Below are 18,520 nucleotides of genomic sequence, written 5' to 3'. Positions count from 1 at the left end.
CCTGCAACCGCCACCGAGCGGAAAACCCGGAGTGGATCTCAACGCCTTTTGGAACGGAGTCAAAGGGCACCTCGGAGGAGGTGGCCGGCTCCGCCGCCCTGCGGGGTTCGAAGCCGCTGCCATCAGGGGCGCACCGGCGGGGTGGGTCGATCAGTGCGGCGGGACCCGCAGGCCCAAAGAGCCCAGCCGGCGGGCTCCGCGCCCTCCCTGCGGGAGCTGCGGGCGGGGCGCGGGGCGGCCGTGGTGCCCTCGGGGCGGCGGCGGCGGGCGCGGGCTGCAGTGCGACGCGCGGCCGGCAGCGGGCAGCAGGCGGTGGCAGAGGCGCTCGGCAGCGGGCGGGCGGCGCCGGCGGTGCCCCGGGCGCGCTCACACACGAGCTCACACACACATACACACGGCCTCGTACACACTCACACACGCTCCGGCGCGCACACGCGGCGCGCAGGCCGGAGGGAGGAGGCTCGGCGCGGCTCGGCGGCGGCTGCAGCGTGCTCGGCGGGCGGGCGGGAGGGCTGGCGGGCGGCCCCCGCTCCCCGGCTCGGCGGCTCGGTGCAGCCCGCGCGGCCCCCGCCCTCGGACCCGCCCCCGGGGGTCGCCCGGCCCCATGCCCTGCAGCGGCGGAGGAGCAACGCGCGGCCACGGGCGGCTCTGAAGAGCCCGGAGGGAGCCGGCGACGAGGGGACCATGTACCGGGACCCGGAGGCGGCCAGCCCAGGTAAGCGCGGCCCCGCGCGGGCTGGGGCGCCCCGAACCGGCGGGCAGGACGGCGGCAGCGCCGGGAGCCGTCTCGGAGCCCCAGCCGGGGCTGCTGTCCGCCGGAGCCGCACGGACTCCCCCCACCCAGGGTCACCCCACACCGGGGGCGCGGGCTTGAGCGGCAGCAGCTCGGACCCCGGCCCCCCGCAGTCCGGGCAGTGCCAAGCTTGATGCCGGGCGCCGGCTTTGCAGTGTCCCCACAAGGACCTCCCCCCCACCCCCAGCAGCCCAAGGACAACGTGTGTGGCGGAGCGAGGAGCCGCTGCCCCCGCAGTGCCCTCAGAGGCACCCCTGGGTCCCCAGCACCAGTGCCTCCCGGGTGCCAGTGCTAGGGGACCCCAAGAACAAGGATCCCGGGCAGCTTTCGACCAAGGTTGTGGGCACCGGGAAGCAGAGTGACATCGACGGTGCCAACTGTGAATTGAGAGGGTGCCAGGGGGCAAGTGGGAATCTGGTGCAGCAGCAGGGGAGGGGGGCTTCCAGGGGGTGGTGAGCCGCAGGAGCGTTGAGGAGGGAGGTAGGGGTACCTGAAGGGAAAGAGTGCAGATTGGTGAGAATAGGGGGTACCAGGGGAATGTTCTCCTGGGCTTGGGGCGGGGTGGGGGGGAAGCAAAGAACCCCAAACTCACTCCAGTCCTGGCAGGGTTGGCAGGGGGAGGGGCCGTGCTCCTTTGCATTTTTCTCCTGAGCCCAAGCTGCGGGGTGGCCTGGGCGCCCACGTCTGCCTGGCATCCTGGAAGCCAAGCCAAGGAATCTTTCCACCTTCCTCGGGAAATTGCTCTGCCATTTCCTCCTTGGCTCCGGACGCCTCCTCACACGGCGCCCACCTGTAGGCAGGTTCCCTGCAGCTCCTGCCCAGTCTCAGTCTCAGCTCCCACCTGGGGTGCCCCACCCCTGACCCAGCACCCACAGTCTGCCAGTTCTGGCAGCAGAGTCTCCGCTTCTGGGTTTCTGGGTTTCTGTCTGATGCTGAAAGCGCGACATCTCAGCCTGAGGACTTGCTCCCAGACGAAGAGCCTCTAGGCTTACTCCTGCTAACCTCTGGGGGTTGGGGGTCCTGGGGGAAGGGATAGCTCTAAGGCCCTCCACAGAAGGGGCCTAGAGCCCCAAGGCCTTTGAGGGCAGTCCAGAGGGCGCTGGCTTTGCCCACTCTTGCCCCAGCCCCACATCTGCTCTTTCCCTCTAGGGGCAGCCTCAGCCTGTCCCTGCCTCCATTCTTACCCTCATCAAGTCATGGCAAGCCCGAGCCCACTGAGGAGGACCTCCTGGGTGCCAGACATTGCACTCATTCAGCGCTTGCGTATATGGGTGAAAGAGACTCAGTCTCCCTCTCTGGAACCTCATGCCCATCTACGAATGTCCTCTAGGTAATGGCAGAAGGGACATTGCCTTTGGAGATCCCTCCCTTCATCTCTCTGGACCCAGGTCACCTACCCTGGCATCTTTCCCCAAGAGACTGCCAGCTTCCAGCACTTGGACCAAAGACAGAGGTGTTCTCTTGCTTGGATCACCCTCTCAGAAGCCAACAGTTTAGTTCAGAGACCAGCTCCAGGGTATGAAGATGGAAGGGGAGAGGCAGTGAGGACACTCCCCTCCCCCTGCCCTGCCAGGCTGGCAGCCTCCCCTTTCCTGTGAGGCCAGTGACCTGGGGCCCTGCCCTCGTCGCCTCTCCCTCCCTTCTTTTTCCTCCCACGCCTGGGCACCATGACATCACCACTCCTCCAAGCACCTCTGCCCTCTCCATGGAGGCCAACTTGACGTGCTTGGCATCTTCTGGGCAAAGGGCCTGGAACCCAGTGCTGCCCCTGGTGTGCTGGCGGCCCCCAGACCTTTCCCTCTCCCCCTTGAGTGGGCCTTGCTGTCTGGGCTGGAGACCCGTCTTGCCCACTCTGGTTGCAGGACCCACTAGTCCTGTGGCGGGGCCAGTTCTGACCGGGAAACAGACCAGCCTTACGTTTACTTCTCTCTGATGTGGACACCGGGCTGGGTGGGGTCAGACATAGGCTGGAGAGGGCAGAATTTGCCTTTGATCCTAGTCCCCTGGGGATCTCTGAGGGGCCAGGGGGTTGGGGGCCTCAATCTGGCCTCTGTGCCCCCTGGCATCCCTGCCCACCTCCTATAATCCCTACAGCTCCAAGCCAGACTTCCCACCACCGCCCCTCCCCCCCAGCTCACCCCAGGCTCCCCAGAACCCTACTCCCCCAGGCAGGGTATGTGTCCCCCAAGGCAGGCACCAGGTGGGAGTAAGATATGCAAATTAACTCCCATGTGATTCAGGCCCATCCATCTGGTCCCCCAAAGGCCAGTACCATTTACATCCTCATCCCCTCATCCCACTGCCTGGAACACCTGTGGCCCAATTCTTTAAAAAAAAAATCTTAATCTCCTGTCCTCTTGTCCCAGGATGGTTCCAGAAGGTCCCTGTGTATCTCCTCTTTCAGCCCATGTGCTCTGCAAGTCCCCACAGGGCTCAGCCTGCTGCTAAGACCCTCATCCTGACCGGGGACAGGAGCAGTTCCCTCCCCTTGTGGGCCCCTAGCCTCCAGGCAATTCTCTTCCTGATCTTTTGTGGCTGAAGCAAGGGGCCGTGGGGAAAAGCCACAGCCCAGTGAAGAACGAAGACCAGCCACCCGCCCTCGCTTCTGCTCCAAACTCTGCCTCACCTCCCCCCAGCCATGCCTGCAATCTCCCCTCTGTCCCCTCCAGTAGACATGCGGCCCTCTCCCGGCCCTCAGCCTCCATCCTCTGTCCATCCCAAAGCTGGCCTGGCCAGGCCTCCCTGTGTCCCTGTCCCCCGGCAGGGCAGGGCCTCGGCAGGCCCGCAGGGGTCAGTGTTGCAGTGGGCAGGCAGGACGGCAGCAGGGAGAGAGGGAGGGAGAGGTGACCTTGCGGGTGAGCAAGGCCAGAGAGGCAAAGTCTGGGCTGGTGCAGCAGCTCTGGGAGAAGGTTCAGGTCCTGAGGACTGCCAGCCCTGCCCCCAGCCCTCTATGAACTTGTCCTTGGGGATAGCAGTGCTTGAAGTCTTCTCTGCCTGTCCCACCTGTTAGTGGGCTCTGCCCCCTACAGCAACTCTTCCAGGCAGGTCATTCCTAGGGAATGTGGGGGACCCTCTGCATGGGTCAGGGGGCCTTGGCACATAGAGTCTTCTCTCTCAAGGCAGGAGGATCCACACGATTGTCCAGACCAACCCTCCACCCACTGGGCACAGGTTAGGGACCGAGGCTGTCGGGTGGCGTGTGGCGCAGGGCTGAAAGGGCAGATCAGCAGTGTACGCTGTGCGGGCCATCCAGTTTAGGGACAGGGGCTGGGGTGTGGGACTGTCCAAGGAGACCTGACTGACCGTTTCACTGACAGACCCTCCCCCCACCCCCAGCTACCCCATCTGCACGGGCCCAGACTTCCCTGGCCTGCCTCCTGGGCTTGGCTCACAGTCTGGGACTGAAGATCAAGTGACCTCCCAGCGGGCCATGGCTGTGAGGACTTGGGACAGAATAGGTCCAAAATGCAGGGCTGGACATGTGACTTCTGCAGGGTTTGGGTCAGGGTAGCCAGTGCCCCCAAGCTGTAGCATTTCCAGGGAGACAGGACTGCCCCCTGCCCCTTGGCCTTGGATCATGCTGTTCAGTGGCCGTGTGGGGACAGCTTGACCGACAGGCTGGGGGCTCAGGACTGGGGGATGGTGGAGAGGGAGAGAGCCTCAAAGCGCCCCCTGGTTGGGGAAGAGGGGCTAGAGCAGGCTGGACTGGGGTGGGAACCCACAGGCCAGCAGGTGACAGGTGAGGGATAGCTGGAAGGCAGAGGAACAGGTGGGTGTCAGGCGAGCAAAGACAGGCCCCGGACAGCTGGGCCCTGCCCCTGGCTCACCCCAAGCTCAGGCCCAAGGGGCACTGCAGGCAACATGGAGTGACAGTGGAGGACTGTCCCCTTCTTACCCCCTCCAGCCCTGCCTGAGGGACAGGCGGAGGAGGAGTGTGTGAGCCCCCCCTTCCCACTCCTCCTTTGCCCACCCGCACTCCCCGCCCACCCACCCCCATCCTCTCAGGGGCTTTGAATCTTTATTGAATCTGATGGACCGTTCTCCATAACTGCTTCCCGCAGGGGAGTGAGGCTGGGGACAGCAGGGAGAGGGGTGGTAAGGGGGGGCCTCGTGGTGTGGGGGGGCCTCGGGGCCGGGGGGGGGCGTGCGGGAGGCCCAGTCCTGAGCAGAGGACTCTTGTCTGGAAGAACAGCTGGCTGCCCTGGCTCCTCGGAGGCACGGAGGCATCTCGAATGGGCACGGGCAGCCCTGCGTGGAGCCGGCGCCCTGTCCCCTGGGCAGTGCCGGGCAGGTGGCACATTGCCGCCGGTAAGGTCAGCGCTCTCTGTTGGGGCGATCGCTGGTCTGGCCAGGTGCCAGAGCCAGCCTGTGCCAGGCCGGCCCGGGTGCCCCCGTGCCTTGGCAGGGGACCCCAGCCAGTGGTACCAGGTGGACCTTGCCAGTTCCGTGGACGTGGATGTCCCTGACCTTCCGGGCAGCAGGGGCAGCCTTGCTGGGCCCTGTCCAACTTGTGTCTGGAGGGCAGGACTTCGGTCTCACCCAGCAGAATTCCCCAGGGGTTGGAATGGAGTTGGCAGGCAGCATGGGACCTGTGGAAGGGGCTGGACGGCGCCCAGAGCCTGTGCCTGGAACTCTGGACCCAGTTGGTCAGAAAGTGGGCTGGCATGTCGGGCCTGCCCTGGGGGGCTCTGCAGCTTCTGCCTGGAGGAGCCCCTTGGAAGAGGTGTGTCGCCTGTGAGGCTGGGCTGGGAGCCGACCGGTATGGTGAGCTGGGACATTTGGGGAGTTGACATATCCGAGGGATTGAGCGTGTGGGGATGCAGCACCCAGGGAGCGGGAGGGCGGGGCCGGTGCACAGAAGCGCCGCGCTGCGTGTGTACCTGTGTGTGCGCGCGGGTGGCAGCTGGACGGCCGTAATCGCTGTGCTCATCTGAGCTCCGTGCCCGCTGTAAACAGCAGCTAATGAGTGGATTTGTAGCGAGGTGTGTCGAGGTGCCCGGGGAGCTGTGACGGAAAGCATTGGAGGAGGGCAGCTCCCCTGGCCCTGTACCCAGCCAGGCGGGGCCTGTGCCCTCCAGGGGCCCTGCCTGCCCCCTGCCACACCCTCCCACCTGCCAGCTTGGCCGCCTGCCTCCGAGGGCTCCATCTGCTGGGAGCAGGGCCTCACCTGGCTGTGTGGTGTGCACGGGCGTGGGTGGGGGGTGGGGCGGTGGGGGAGCTTTGGCCTGTACAGATACAGGCATGACCACGATAGCGTGTGGGACTGTCCCGTGTGTGTGTGTGTGCACCCCTTCCCAGAGCCCTAGGAGAACTGCCCACCCAACCCCAATATTGGTAGTGGCCCTTCTTCTCCGATGCCCTTCCTGGAGTGCAGGAAGTTGGAGTTCTCCAGCTGGTCGGGGAGCAAAGAGGGGGACCCTTTCTGCCCATCGGAGGAGGCAGGCAGGAGAGGTGTGAGCCCCAGCTGGGAGGTGCTGGTTGCATCTGAGAAAGGGGAGAACGTTAGGCCTAGAGAACCCCCAAACCCCAGCCCTGTGGTTCTAGAGCCCTCAGGAGCCCCCAAAATGAGAGAGGTGGGGTGCCCAGGGGTCCATGCTAGCAGGTCCGTCTCACAGTGCTGGCTGGCGAAGCGAGCACCCAGCTCCCGGCCAGGCGGGGTGGTGGGTGTGGGAGGCCCCCAGGGGTGCCTGCTTGAGGCCATCCACAAGGGGAGCAGAGGACAGAGCTGTGTGGCTAATGTGTCCAATTAAATTACTTCAAACCCTGCCGTGGCAGATGCTCCCGGCGGGGCCCTGGGTACAAATTGGATCCGTCTCATTACCATGGGGTGGTGTCAGTGGGGCCGGAGAGGGGTGGCTAGATCAACCAGTGCACGGCAGGCCCTCTCCTGCTCTGCCCAGCCTGGGCCTGCCATGAAACCCTCGCGCACTCGCGCACTCCAGCCTCCCTCAGCTTCCGCAGGTCCGCCGGGTCCAGATATTGGGGCTCCCTGTACACATCCTTGCCATCCCAACCCCAGTCCTGGCAGCCCAAGGGCCCCTCTGAGCCCTCACTTTCTTTCTCCAGGAAAATGGGAGTCCCCTGCTTTACACCTCTTTTTTATTTATTTTTTTTCAGTACGCGGGCCTCTCACTGTTGTGGCCTCTCCCGTTGCGGAGCATAGGCTCCGGACACGCAGGCCCAGCGGCCACGGCTCACGGGCCCAGCCGCTCCGCAGCATGTGGGATCTTCCCGGACTGGGGCACAAACCCGCGTCCCCTGCGTCGGCAGGCGGACTCGCAACCACTGCGCCACCAGGGAAGCCCCCCCTGCTTTATAGGGGGTTCAGCCTAAGGAAGCCCCTCTTAGGTCACCCAACATACCCTGTTCCTTCCCCTGATAATAACAATAGGACAATAATAGCAAGTTCTTATTTGTGGAGCATGCAGTATGTGCTGCGCACTTTACATCCGCGAAGCAGGGGACGGCTTGCTTAAGCTAGATCTCTGGGGTCAAACGGCTTCTGGCAGAGACATTTGCGGCTGTGTCCCTGAAGCAAGTTACTCGCCACCCCGGCCTCAGTTTCCTCCTCTGTTAAATGGGTACGATGGTGGTTCTTACCTCCCATGGGGTTGGAGGATGAGATAAGGCAGAAAACATCTTTAGCAGAAAGCCCTGCACATAGTAAACACTCAGTCAACGGCAGCTGTTATCAACATCACCCTGCACCGCGTGATTGATGTGTGGGACGAGGGTTCCGGAAGCTCCGAGGAGGACAGGCCTGCCTCAGCCCTGGTGGAGGAGGCCTGGGGAGGGCTACACCGAGGCAGAGTCTGCCAGTTACCATCAAAACAGCAAAGATGTGTGGAGCGTTCCATAGGTGCCACGACGTACGTTAGCTCGTCCATCCTCAGACCACCCTGGGACGGGGGCACTTGCAGTTAGAAGTTGATTTGCGATTCCAACCACACCACCAGACCCAGGAGCATGAACGTTGGGTCCGGGGCTTTGGGTCTTGAAGGAAGAATAAGAGCTTGCCACGTGAGCAGGCAGGGAGGAGGCATTCTGCGTGGTGGGGACAGCACATGCAATGGCCCGGAGGTGTGACAGGTCTTGGCCAGTCGAGGCAGCAGTGAGTGTCTGAGCGTGTGGGGCCGGAAGGGAGGCCTTTGGGGGGCAATAGCAGGAGTTGAGGGTTGGGAAAGGTGGGCTGGGCCAGATTATGAAGGTCCTGGCATTCTGAAATAGGATAGCTGGACTTTATTTATTTTTTTTAATTAGGGCAGCGGTGGGCCATGGATGGCTTTCAAGCATATCTCTAAAACGAACTTTAACTCGGTGGCAGTGTGGAGGGTGGGGAGTCTGGAGACAGGCCCGTATCTGGAGCTGGAGGCCCAGCCATTAACGTATCTGTTCCCACCTCTGCCCAGACCCTCCTCTGTCCCTCACCTGCACAGGGCTGTGTCCAAAGCACCCATACCAGGTGGTCTGGGACCCTGGCCTTTGAAAGCTTGTGGTGGGTAATGGGCAGTCAAGGAGACAGGCTGGCGCAGGTGGGCACAGATTTCCCCTCCCCACCGGGGGGCTTACCTAGAGGGCTGGGGTATCAGAGAAAGCCTCCCAGGGAGAAATGTAGAGCCAAGGTGGACAGGCCCAGGGCCCGGCGAACGCGGTTAAGGTTCCTGAGACTCGCTGGGCACCCGCTGCCCCCACCGTGGGCATCAGGGCCAGCCCTGGAGGAGCCACACAGCTCGAGCTCCAGCTGCCAGGCCTGAGCTCCAGAGCCCCGCCAGAGCCAACCTGTCTCCACAGCAACTAGGCAGGCCGCCCCCCTCCCCGTGCCCACGGCCCCTGGCACAGGGGCCCATTCACAGCAGGGCCTGGGTACATCTTCCCACTTCCCTAGGGGGCCATCCCAGAGCAAACGCTCTCACACCCAGGCACCGGCAGCACGCGGGCATGTTGGCATTTGGGTCCGTGTGCACACGTGATGTGTATGTGTGCCCTGCAGCATGGAGCCGGGGGGTGGGGGGCGGGGGCGGGGATGGTCTGCATTTGCTAACCACCTTAGCTGGGGATTTATTCCCCTGCGGGAGAGGGTCCAGCAGGCACCAAAGAGCCAGGCTGAACTATGGGCTCCTGCCTCAGGGATCACGGTAAGGAAGGCAGCCCAGAGAAGAAATAGTTAGGAGGATTTGCCGGTAAGGAAAAGCTGCAAAGGAGAATCTCTTAGCAGTGCCTGGTGGCTCCGCAGACTGTCTTGTTCTTCACCTACATCTTTCATTTAATCTTCACAGCAGTCCCTCAGCGAGATATCATTACCACTATTGTACAGATAAGGAAACTGAGGCCCAGAGAGGTGGAATGTCTCACCGGGTCACTCAGTAGAGCAGGGATGAGATTGCAAGTCAGCCTCACTCCCAAACCTAGGTCTTAACCACTGGGCGACACTGTCCAGCGCCTCCCTTATCCCACTAGGATCTGAGCCAGCCTGTCTCCCGGCCCATCACTCGGAAGGGAGGGCTGGGAACCAGTATTGGCCCCAGCGCCTGCTTTAGCGCTCGGTGTCCCCTAAAGCTTTGTTCTCAGGTCCCTGGAGTGGGGCGGAGCCTCCTTACCACCCTGTCTCCTCTCCCTCTCTCCAGGCCCCACGGAAGGATCCTCTCACTCAAGGGGAGGCACCCCTTACTCCCTGCTTGGCACCTGCCAGCCCTGGAGGAGCCTGATGAATCGGCTGTGTGTGTACCCCCCGCACACAGAACCCCATTCTTCCCTCTCCAGCCCCCGCCTGGTTAGGGAGGTGCGAAGGGAGCGATTTCACAGCCTGTCAGCTGAGGCCTAAAAATACCCAGAACTCTGAGATGCTTGGGCAGAGAGAGGAGAGAGCAGGGACCAGGGATGGGGTTGTAGGGGGTGCGGTGGTAAGTTGGGCAGGGAAGCCCTCTCGGCACCGCGGTCCTGCTCGGGAGTGATGGGCAGAGCCAAAGTCCCCTGGTCCCCCTTCTGGCAACGCAAAGGGGAGCTGGCATCTCTAGGGTCTTGAGAGCTCAGCTCTGGCACTCAGACCTAAGGGAGGGCTTAGTGTCAGACAGGAACCGTGGACCTTGGGCCCCCCAGAGCCTCCGATCGATGCCTCTTTCTCCCTCTCCACCCCCAGGTTGGCTGGCATCTTTGGGCTGTGGGAGCCAGGCTGGGCGTATGCCTGCTTCCTTCCTGGAGAAGGTGCCCGCTTCTGTTAGGGGAGAGGTGTGAGGAAGGCAGCGTGGATGGGGGTGCCGGCAGGTGTGGGATGTGACGTGCGAGCCACCCAGGCACTGGAGGGGGGCGGAGGAGAAGGGGCGTGGCGGCTCACATCACCACCACGTGGCCATGTGCTGCAGCCTGGCACACGGCTTCCACGAGTCAGCCCAGAAAAGGGGGCCGTCTGTGTGTATGCGTGCATGTGGGCCTGCCAGAGCTGGCCTGTTCTTGTGGACAAGGATGGCCGTGTGTGGCTATTCCAGACAGAAACTGGGTGGGAGCACAGGAGTGGGCGTGGAAGCATGAGCGAACGCGTGTCGCGTCATGCAGACACAGGATGGTGTGTGTGCTTCCCATGTGGAAATATGATGGCATGTGTGCCTGTGCAGAGGGACATAGGCAGATGTCTCTGGGGCACCAAGCAGGGGCTGAGAGAGTCATTAGGGAAACAATGCAGAGTGGCAGCCAGAGCAGGAGCTCTGCATCAAAAGCAATGGGGTGTGAATCCCAGATGGGTCACATATTGATTAGCTTTGTGGCCTTGGGCAAGTTACTTAACCTTTCACTGTCGCATTTCCCGGTCTGTAAAATGGAGACGATAAAAGCTTCTACTTCAGAGGGCTGCTGGGAGGGTTCGGAGTTAATGTCCGTACACTGCCTGTCACAGCACAGTGCCTACTAGCTCTTGTTATCTGTTATCCTATAGGTAGGAGCACCAGGCCAGAGAGGACAAATGACATGCCCAAGGTCACACAGTATGTTAGTGGCAGAGCCAGGACTAGAATCCAGACTCCAGCACCTTAAGACAGGGCTTGTTCAAGTCTGAGACCTCCTTTGGGCCACAAGAAGCCTCCACGACACAGAACTGTAACCCCTTTGGCATTTGGGGCCTAGATTCTGCCAGGGCTGGGCTGGGATCTTGGGAACTCTGGGATCTGAGCACCTTCAGATAATGCTGGGGTCGAGAGGTCCTCAAAGCAGTGGCCAGCCGCCTGAGTTAGAACCAGGCCACTGGTTAGTCTGCGGACTTTGCCAATGAAGCCTCCTGAGTCTCAGTTTCTTCCCTATAATAGAATAACAGTAATACATACTTTGTAGGGTTGTCGTGGGGATTAAGTGAGATCTGCATGTAATGTCTTAAGTGGTGGGAACACCGTACCTAGTAAGCGCTCACTAATGTTAGCTGCCGTTGTAACCCTTGCAGAACCCTCCCACCCAGTGCTCCATAAATGGTGACTTCCTTTGCTTCCCTTCCAGCCCCTGGCAACCCTCACTCCCTTCTGCCTGCTGCCCCGCACTCCACAGCGCTCAGACTGACCAGGGACTGACTTGCTGGCGACCAAGACCTGTCTTGTCTCCTGTTATCGGCTTTGCCCAGGAGGGAACGGGACCCGCCACTGCAACTTAGCCCCTGATCCCTTTTCACCTGGCCTTATCACTCACTTGCTCTATGACCTTGGACAAGCACTCTTTCCTCTCGGGGCCTTGATGCTCCTTCTGTAAAGTGGAGGGGCTGGACCACACAGCCCCAGAGCCCCTTGGTCATGTTGTTTCGTGACCCAGGAGGGTCCCAGGTCCTCCAGGCTGCTGGAGGGGGTGGCAGGTTGGCAGGAAGGAAAGTCGGCTGGCTGCCTTGGGCGAGTGGAGCATCTGGGGCCTGAGCCGGCTGGCGGCCTGCCGTCATGCCCGCCCACACCTGTGGCTGCGTAGGAGGGCGTGCGGGCCCGACTGGCTGGGCACTGACATTGGGGGAGGCTCAAGGACGACGATGTAGAGAGAGCCCTTCTTGGGGCCCTGGGAGCTGCCACTCCAGCTGTCCTCCCCCACTCTCCTCCCCTTCTCCCCAGGGATTTCCTTCAGCAATTCCTCCTTCCTCTCTCCTTCCCCTTTCTGGAGTCTCCCAGGATCTCCCCACCTCTACCTCTTCCACTTCTGTAATCTTGACCATTTTCCAGGGTGCCTTCTTTCCTCCCTCTGCAGAAGGGAGATCTCTCCCTCCCCTTCTGTCTTCCTGCTCCCTGAGATGCCTCCTTTCCCTCCCTATGACGTGTCCCCGTTTCTCTGGATTCTCCCGGCTCCCCTGCTGCTCCTGAGCCTAGGTCTCTCTCTTACTCCGCATGGCACGTCTAGGCTGCTTCCAGCTTCTTGTCCCCTGGCTCTCTTCCACCTCAGAGGCCCTCCCCCCTCGGCACCCCCACCTCCCTTCTTCCCATTCCTTGGGGCCTCTTACTCCACCACCAGTCCCCCTGTCCTCAAAAGTTTCCTGGCCTCCTTCAAAGGATGGGGCCGATCCAGGCAGTTTCTGTGGCTGGTGCTGCTACCTAGTACCTCAACAACCCCCCACCCCTGTGAGTTGAGTAAAGGGGTCAGCCCAGGGCCCAGGGACTGTCAATCTTGCCTCCTAATTAGCAGGAAGTAATTGCCTGGAAAAAAAATGTCATTTAGAATGAGACTTGGAGACTCCAAGTTAGAGCTGAGCCAACTGATGGCCCCTAGGGGGCAGGAGAAGGGAAGCAGCTCAGGTCAGGACCTCAGGAAGCCTGACCTGAGATGAAGTCCCTGAAGACCCACTTTCTGGCTTGCCTGCAGGACCCCAGCCTTGAAGGAGTGGGGGAGAGAGAGCGCTGGGCTGGGGGGGGGTGGTCCCCACCATCTTCATCTGACTTCTGGCTCCAATACTCATTGTGTCACTTGGGACAAAACTCATTCCTTTGAGCCTTAGTTTTTTCTCTCCTGTAAAATCAAAGGAGGGCCTCAGTGCCATGAGGGCTGATTTGGACAGGGTCTATGAAAGCGATTCGCAGGCTGCAAAGTGCTGTGGGAGTGTGAGGTGCTACTGTCTTCCTCCGTGTGGCTCTCAGCTGAGACATGAGGATCGTGGGGAGGTGGGGTAGTCCTGGAAACACCCAAGTGGCACTGAGGCTTCCCGAAGAACATGGAAGGACGGTGAGGTAGACCCAGCTGAGCTGCAAGATTAAGGGCAGACAGATGTGGTTTCCCATGCCCGTCTCATATACTCGCACCACCCTGAGTGGTCGGTCTCCTCACGTCTCTGGACCTCCACTTTCCTGATCTGTAGGATGTTGATCATGATGCTTTCCTGGGAGAGGGAGGTTTGGTAAAGCTAAATGAGATAATGTCCACAGAGCTCTTAGCACAGTGCTTGGCCTACAGTATGTGCCCAATATTTGATATTAGCTATATCTACTGTAATTAAAGGTTATTATCTTTACTCCATGCCTGGATCTAGAGAAGCTGATTTTTTTCTTTTTTTTTTTGCGGTACACGGGCCTCTCACCGCCGTGGTCTCCTCTCCCGTTGCGGAGCACAGGCTCCGGACGCGCAGGCTCAGCGGCCACGGCTCACGGGCCCAGCCGCCCCGCGGCATGTGGGATCCTCCCGGACCGGGGCACGAACCCGTGTCCCCCGCATCGGCAGGCGGACTCTCAACCACTGCGCCACCAGGGAAGCCCAGAGAAGCTGATTTGGAGTGTTGTCTTCAGGTGGTTTTGTTTTGCTGTTTGTTTTCGGAAGAGGGGAATTTCTTCACCCAGTGAGGCTAACCAAGCAGATCTGCTTCTCAAAGTGCCCCCTACGTGTGGGCTGGGAGGAGAGGAGTGGGCTGCAGCTGTGCGCTTCTCCCCCAACCCACACTTCTTCCTAGGCAAGAGCTGTGGGCAAGTTTCTTATGTGTGTGGGTGTGAGGTAGAGAGCCTCTGCCCTGGTGGAGGGGTATTACAGGTCTGTGTGTTCATCTCATTAGGACTGGCCCAGCAGCAGGAGAGAAGGTTGTGTTTGTTTCAACAGGTCTACCCCACCCACCTTGGAGGAGGGAACAGGAGGTTTCACCTGGTAGGGTCCAGCAATGGGCGTTGAGTCTTTGCTGTGAATGGGGCAGCATGGCACCCCAGCGTGGCTGGAAAGCAGTCAGCCTGGAGCTTTTGGGTGTTGGGCAGCACTGCAAGCCCAGAGCTCCAGATTGCCCCGGGAGGGGTGAGGGGGCGGCGAGGGCCCGACCGTCTGCCTCTCCTTCCCCACACGCCCAGCGCCACGGCTGGGGACCTTCTGTGTTCCTGCTCTGAGCGCAGTACCCGCGTCAGCCTCCAGGAGGCAGTGCGGCGGGGTCCCCGAGGGAGTGGGATGCGGCATTTACATTAGCGGGGAAACTCTTTTTGTCTGGAGTAGGGCTGCTGACTGGGGTTTTTGGTATCTGCGGACCTTATCCAAGAAAAGGGGCCCTTGAGGTCGGGCTGCTCACCGCTGTGGCTTCAGCTTCGGACTTATCAGGGAGTGATTAGCAGAGTAAGGTAGGACCGCTACGCCGCAGTCCTGACAACGGTTCTGGTTTCCTGAATTCCGCTCGCCCGGGGCAATGCACGGGGTGGCCTGGAGGAGGGGGGCGGGCTCGGGACTGAGTTTCTGTTTCAGCACCAAGGACAGAGGCCACGGGCCGGTCGTTGTTTCAGCACCGCGGACAGAGTTCAGAGCAGCGGGCTCTGCAGATCCATCCAAATATTTGTGGTGCAAACAATGCCCCCAGAATATGGAAGAATGGCACCTCCAAGAGGGCGTCTCCGACACCTTAGATTCTAACGAGGAGACTTGGGGCCAGGCAGTTGAGTTAGTTGACTAAGGTCACACAGCCACAGTGACACTGGGTGGCAGAACTGAGTTCAGATCCACAGTGGTCTCTCTCCATCCACCTCTCCCACGCCTGGATTCCCACGGGTTAGATCCCTCCTTCCTGACCATCCCTGAGAGCAGCTTCACATTGTGTTGCACCCCCGAGAGCCCTTGAGCTGGCGAAGATTAAGTGGACCCCCTCCGCCACCAAAAGCTCAAGTCAAGAATCTGACTCCCAGGATAGGAGATTCCTAGACCCTGTGGCTTTCATGGCTCCAAGCTTCAGGTGGGAGGGCGTCGGGGCAGGACAGGTGCCCTGTCCTGTAAGGAAGCCTGTGACTTGGGGAGGTAGTGTTGAGTCATCAGCCTGAGGAACTCTTAAGTGCTCTGAGATCCCCAGATAAAATACAGCACACCGTTCCAACCGCAGCTTCTTTGCAGCCGTGTATTATTAATAACGGTAAGATGCCGATTTAGGCCTAAGCACAAGAATGCATTATTCATAAGAGTAACTAGTGGTCAAGGCCTGCACTTAATCATCACACGTCCCTGATCCCGCCCCCGCTCCACACTCCCGGTGGAGAGACCCTCCAACTGAGCTCCTCCTTGCCCTGGGCTCCTGCTGCCCTGATGGACACGATCGTTTTCACGGCTGCCCAGGCAGCTCGTCAGCTTTGGGAGCAGGGTTGGTGGCACGTTCCGGGCTAACGTCTGGCTGGACACCCTTCAGTCTGGGCTCCCTGCTCAGAGCTGGCACCTGGCCCTGTCTGTCCTGAATGGCTTTGACCCTGATGACTTCCATGCTCAGCAGCTCTCTGGGGTCTACAGATGGCCTATTACCCCGCACCCCCTCTTTTGAGGCTGAAGGCTGAAGCCAGATGCCCCAGGCTTCCCTAAGCCAGGAATTGTGGGAGTTTTTTTTTTTGGGGGGGGTGGCTGTGGTGAGAGGAGGGGCTCACCGGGCAGAAGATACCCCCATCACCTCCATTAAATATGACGATGGATTTAAAACCCTCGGTAGGCTCCGGAGCACTTTGTAAACTGTTCTGCACTGAACAAACCTGAGCCATTATTACCAAGGCCACGCTGTCTGCTGGAAGAGAGAGCAGAGGGAGAGAAGGTGTGGATGAGGCCCTCGTAGCTCACCAGGGCCCGCTCCCTGTTGAGGAGTCGGAGTGCTTGTGGATCCTGACATGTCCCCCTCCAATTTCTTGCTGGAACGGCTCCTGGCCCATCCGGATAATCGTTCATTCGCTGTTTACTCACTTGGCATCTCCTCTGAATTCTAAACCGTCTGCATCCAGGCGGCCTCTGCGGCCCCTGCCAGCACACTCTCCCTAGCTCACTCACACATTTTCTGTTTTTATGACAGTCAAGGTTGAGGAGGCTTGCTCTCACTAAGCCCCTATTTTCAGCTACTTGTAACTTTCCAAAACAATTCCCCTCAGGCCTCCTCTTTTGTCAGCCTTGTTCCCGCCCCAGGTGAGGCTGACACTGCTTCCGAGGCCTGGAGCTTTGCCTGGCTGTCTGGGGTTCAGAGTTTAGCTCATTGGTTTTCTGTTGCTTTCTCCCACACTCTGCCTTTTTTCTGGCTTTCTTGTGTGTGTTGGGTTGAGAAGAGGAAGGGAGGTGGATAGGCACCAGAAATGTTCCCTTCCCATGCTCAAGTAGCCCTGGGGCTGGTAGGCTCTGCCCTTGCCCTCCCACCTTCCCCCATTTCCATCTGCTCTCCGTGCACGTGGAGGGGTGCTTCCTGTGGAAACCTGTGACTCCAGCTTTCGCTGTTTTCCACATCGAACGTCATCCTGCAGCCACCGAAGGATGGTGGGGCGAGGCGCCGGGGCATGATGCACTGTCGTGCAGAATCAAGTGGGAGGAGGCAGGACCAGGACGGGAATGTGATCCGCACCCTCACTGCTTTATCTCTGGAATAGCGGTTGCACCCTAGTCCGCACCAGAGACACGGCCCTGGGAAAGTGCTCAGGTACCCCACCCGCCTCTTCTTCCTGCTCCTGCCCGGCCCCAGGCACCCAACCCCTGACCCCTTCTGAGACTTTGAGAACATCTGAGCATCTGTCTAATGAGGCTGCTTTACTGAGGCCAAGGGCTGGGGCAGTGGAGGTGGGAAGGAGCCGTGGCAAAGGTGTGTGGGTAAGAGGGGTCGCTGAAGTGCTTGGGGAAGTTCGTGGGGAAGTGGAAGCCCTTTCCCTGGCTGCTCTTTGTTTTGTGTTCACTCCATTTCTTTCTTCCCTTCCGTCTATCCTCGGAGCAACTTATTTTAAGGCTTAGCTCCCGTGGGGCACAGAGTTGAGGTCTTCCAGACTCCAGGCTCAAGACAATCCTTGTCTCTCTTCGGCTGTGTGGGCAAGTGTTGACCCCTCTGAGCCTCAGTCTCCTTCTTTGTAAAATGAGGATAAGAGGATTTACCTTCAGAGGGTGCTAAGGACATGTGAACATGATTCAGTGCTGAGCATACATTAGTTACTACGACTAAAGGCACTTGGTGAGGAAGGCAAGGGCCTGTGATCTGAGGATGACTCCAGGATGTTAGGAGGGGGTGGGGGTGATGGGACAACTTTGGACGGGCTAGATGTGGGGAGTGTGTGTGTCACCATCTGAGAGTGTCAGAGTAAGTGAATTCTGGGGAAAAGAGCCTATGTGCCCAGATCTCCAGCATGTCCGATGGCTCCTCTATATCGTGTCCTGGATTATGGGCTGTCGGAGACACCGAGCAATGAGGAGAACCTCTTGGCCCTGCTTGGAGGACAGGCCTACTCCCAAGACAAGGAGGCTGGACAGAAGGCAGGCAGTTCATTCAAGTTTGGAGACTGCTGTGAACGCTTGTCATCAGGGAGGGCTTCCTGGAGGAGGAAGGCTCACGTGGACCTTGAATAATTCCATGCACTTGTTGAGCACATATTTATCCAGCCTCTCCTATGTACCAGACCTTGGGCTACAGAGATGAGTGATCTGGGGGGGGTCTCAGCCCTCCAAGTGTTTCCAGTGGGGGAAAGACATACAAAATGCTAATTATTAATCCACAGTGATGAATTGACATAGTTACGGGGGCAACAGAAAGGAATGTGGGAGAGAATGAAGACCGTCTTTGTCTAGGGACCTTGAGAATAGAAAGAAGAGAATAGAGGGTAGAGAATAGAAGGGAGGGCATTCCAGGCAGAGGGAAGAGCTTATGTGAAGTCTCAAGTGTGAAAGAGGTCGGCCTTCTTGAAGGAAGGAGGGAAGTGGGGGGTGTGGCTGGGTCACGCAGTGTAGCATGTTACAGAGTGCTGTCACGTGCTTCAGCTCAGAGAGGGACAGCCATAGCAGGGTCAAGGACAAGTTCAAGTTGCCTTAATTCTCCACACCTGTTTCTTCCTCTGCGAAATGGGGATAATAATGGTAAAGGTTGTGGAGATCACATGAGATGGTGCCTATAGACTTCCTGGCACAGTGTCTGCCACAGAAGGCACGTGCTCAATGAATGTTAGCTATTATTTGATCCTGACAACACCCCAGCAGGGCAGGGCAGGGGTTCTTATCATCATCTGAAGGTAAAACACTGAGGCCCAGAATGGGACTCGCCCTGGGTCACTGGCCAGGAGCAGAGGTGGGACTTGAACCCAAGTCATTTGCAAGTCTACTGCCTGTCCCACCGCTCTGCTCCAGAGGACAGATGTGCGTGGACAGAGAATTCCAGGCCAGAGGAAGTGCAGGAACATTTAGACCTCGTGGACAGCAGAGTGGTCTAGGCATCTGTTCCTGACCGTGACCGTGACCGTGGGTGTGTGTGCGTGTTTGTGTGTGAATGTGAGCATGGGTGTCCATTCAAGGGGTGAGTCAGCATGGCTTGTGTGTGTGTGTACGTGCGTGTGCGCGCGCGTGTGT

General features: G+C 59.6%; 1 protein-coding gene across 7 annotated transcripts in view; it reads left to right on the top strand.

Moving 5' to 3' along the window:
• The first annotated feature begins 500 nt into the window (after positions 1-500).
• SYT7 (synaptotagmin 7) overlaps positions 501-18,520 on the top strand; it is a 59,277-nt gene continuing 41,257 nt past the window's right edge. For all 7 annotated transcript variants that reach the window (XM_067037392.1, XM_067037387.1, XM_067037390.1 and 4 more), the window contains exon 1: positions 501-715. In XM_067037392.1, coding sequence (XP_066893493.1) covers positions 685-715 — 31 coding nt within the window. In that variant the 5' untranslated portion in view covers positions 501-684. The remainder of the gene's footprint in view (positions 716-18,520) is intronic.

Source organism: Kogia breviceps, chromosome 7 (assembly GCF_026419965.1).
Source record: "Kogia breviceps isolate mKogBre1 chromosome 7, mKogBre1 haplotype 1, whole genome shotgun sequence".
Classification (NCBI taxonomy): domain Eukaryota; kingdom Metazoa; phylum Chordata; class Mammalia; order Artiodactyla; family Physeteridae; genus Kogia; species Kogia breviceps.
Note: the sequence above shows the minus strand (reverse complement) of the source record. Positions and strands in the feature narration are given on the sequence as shown.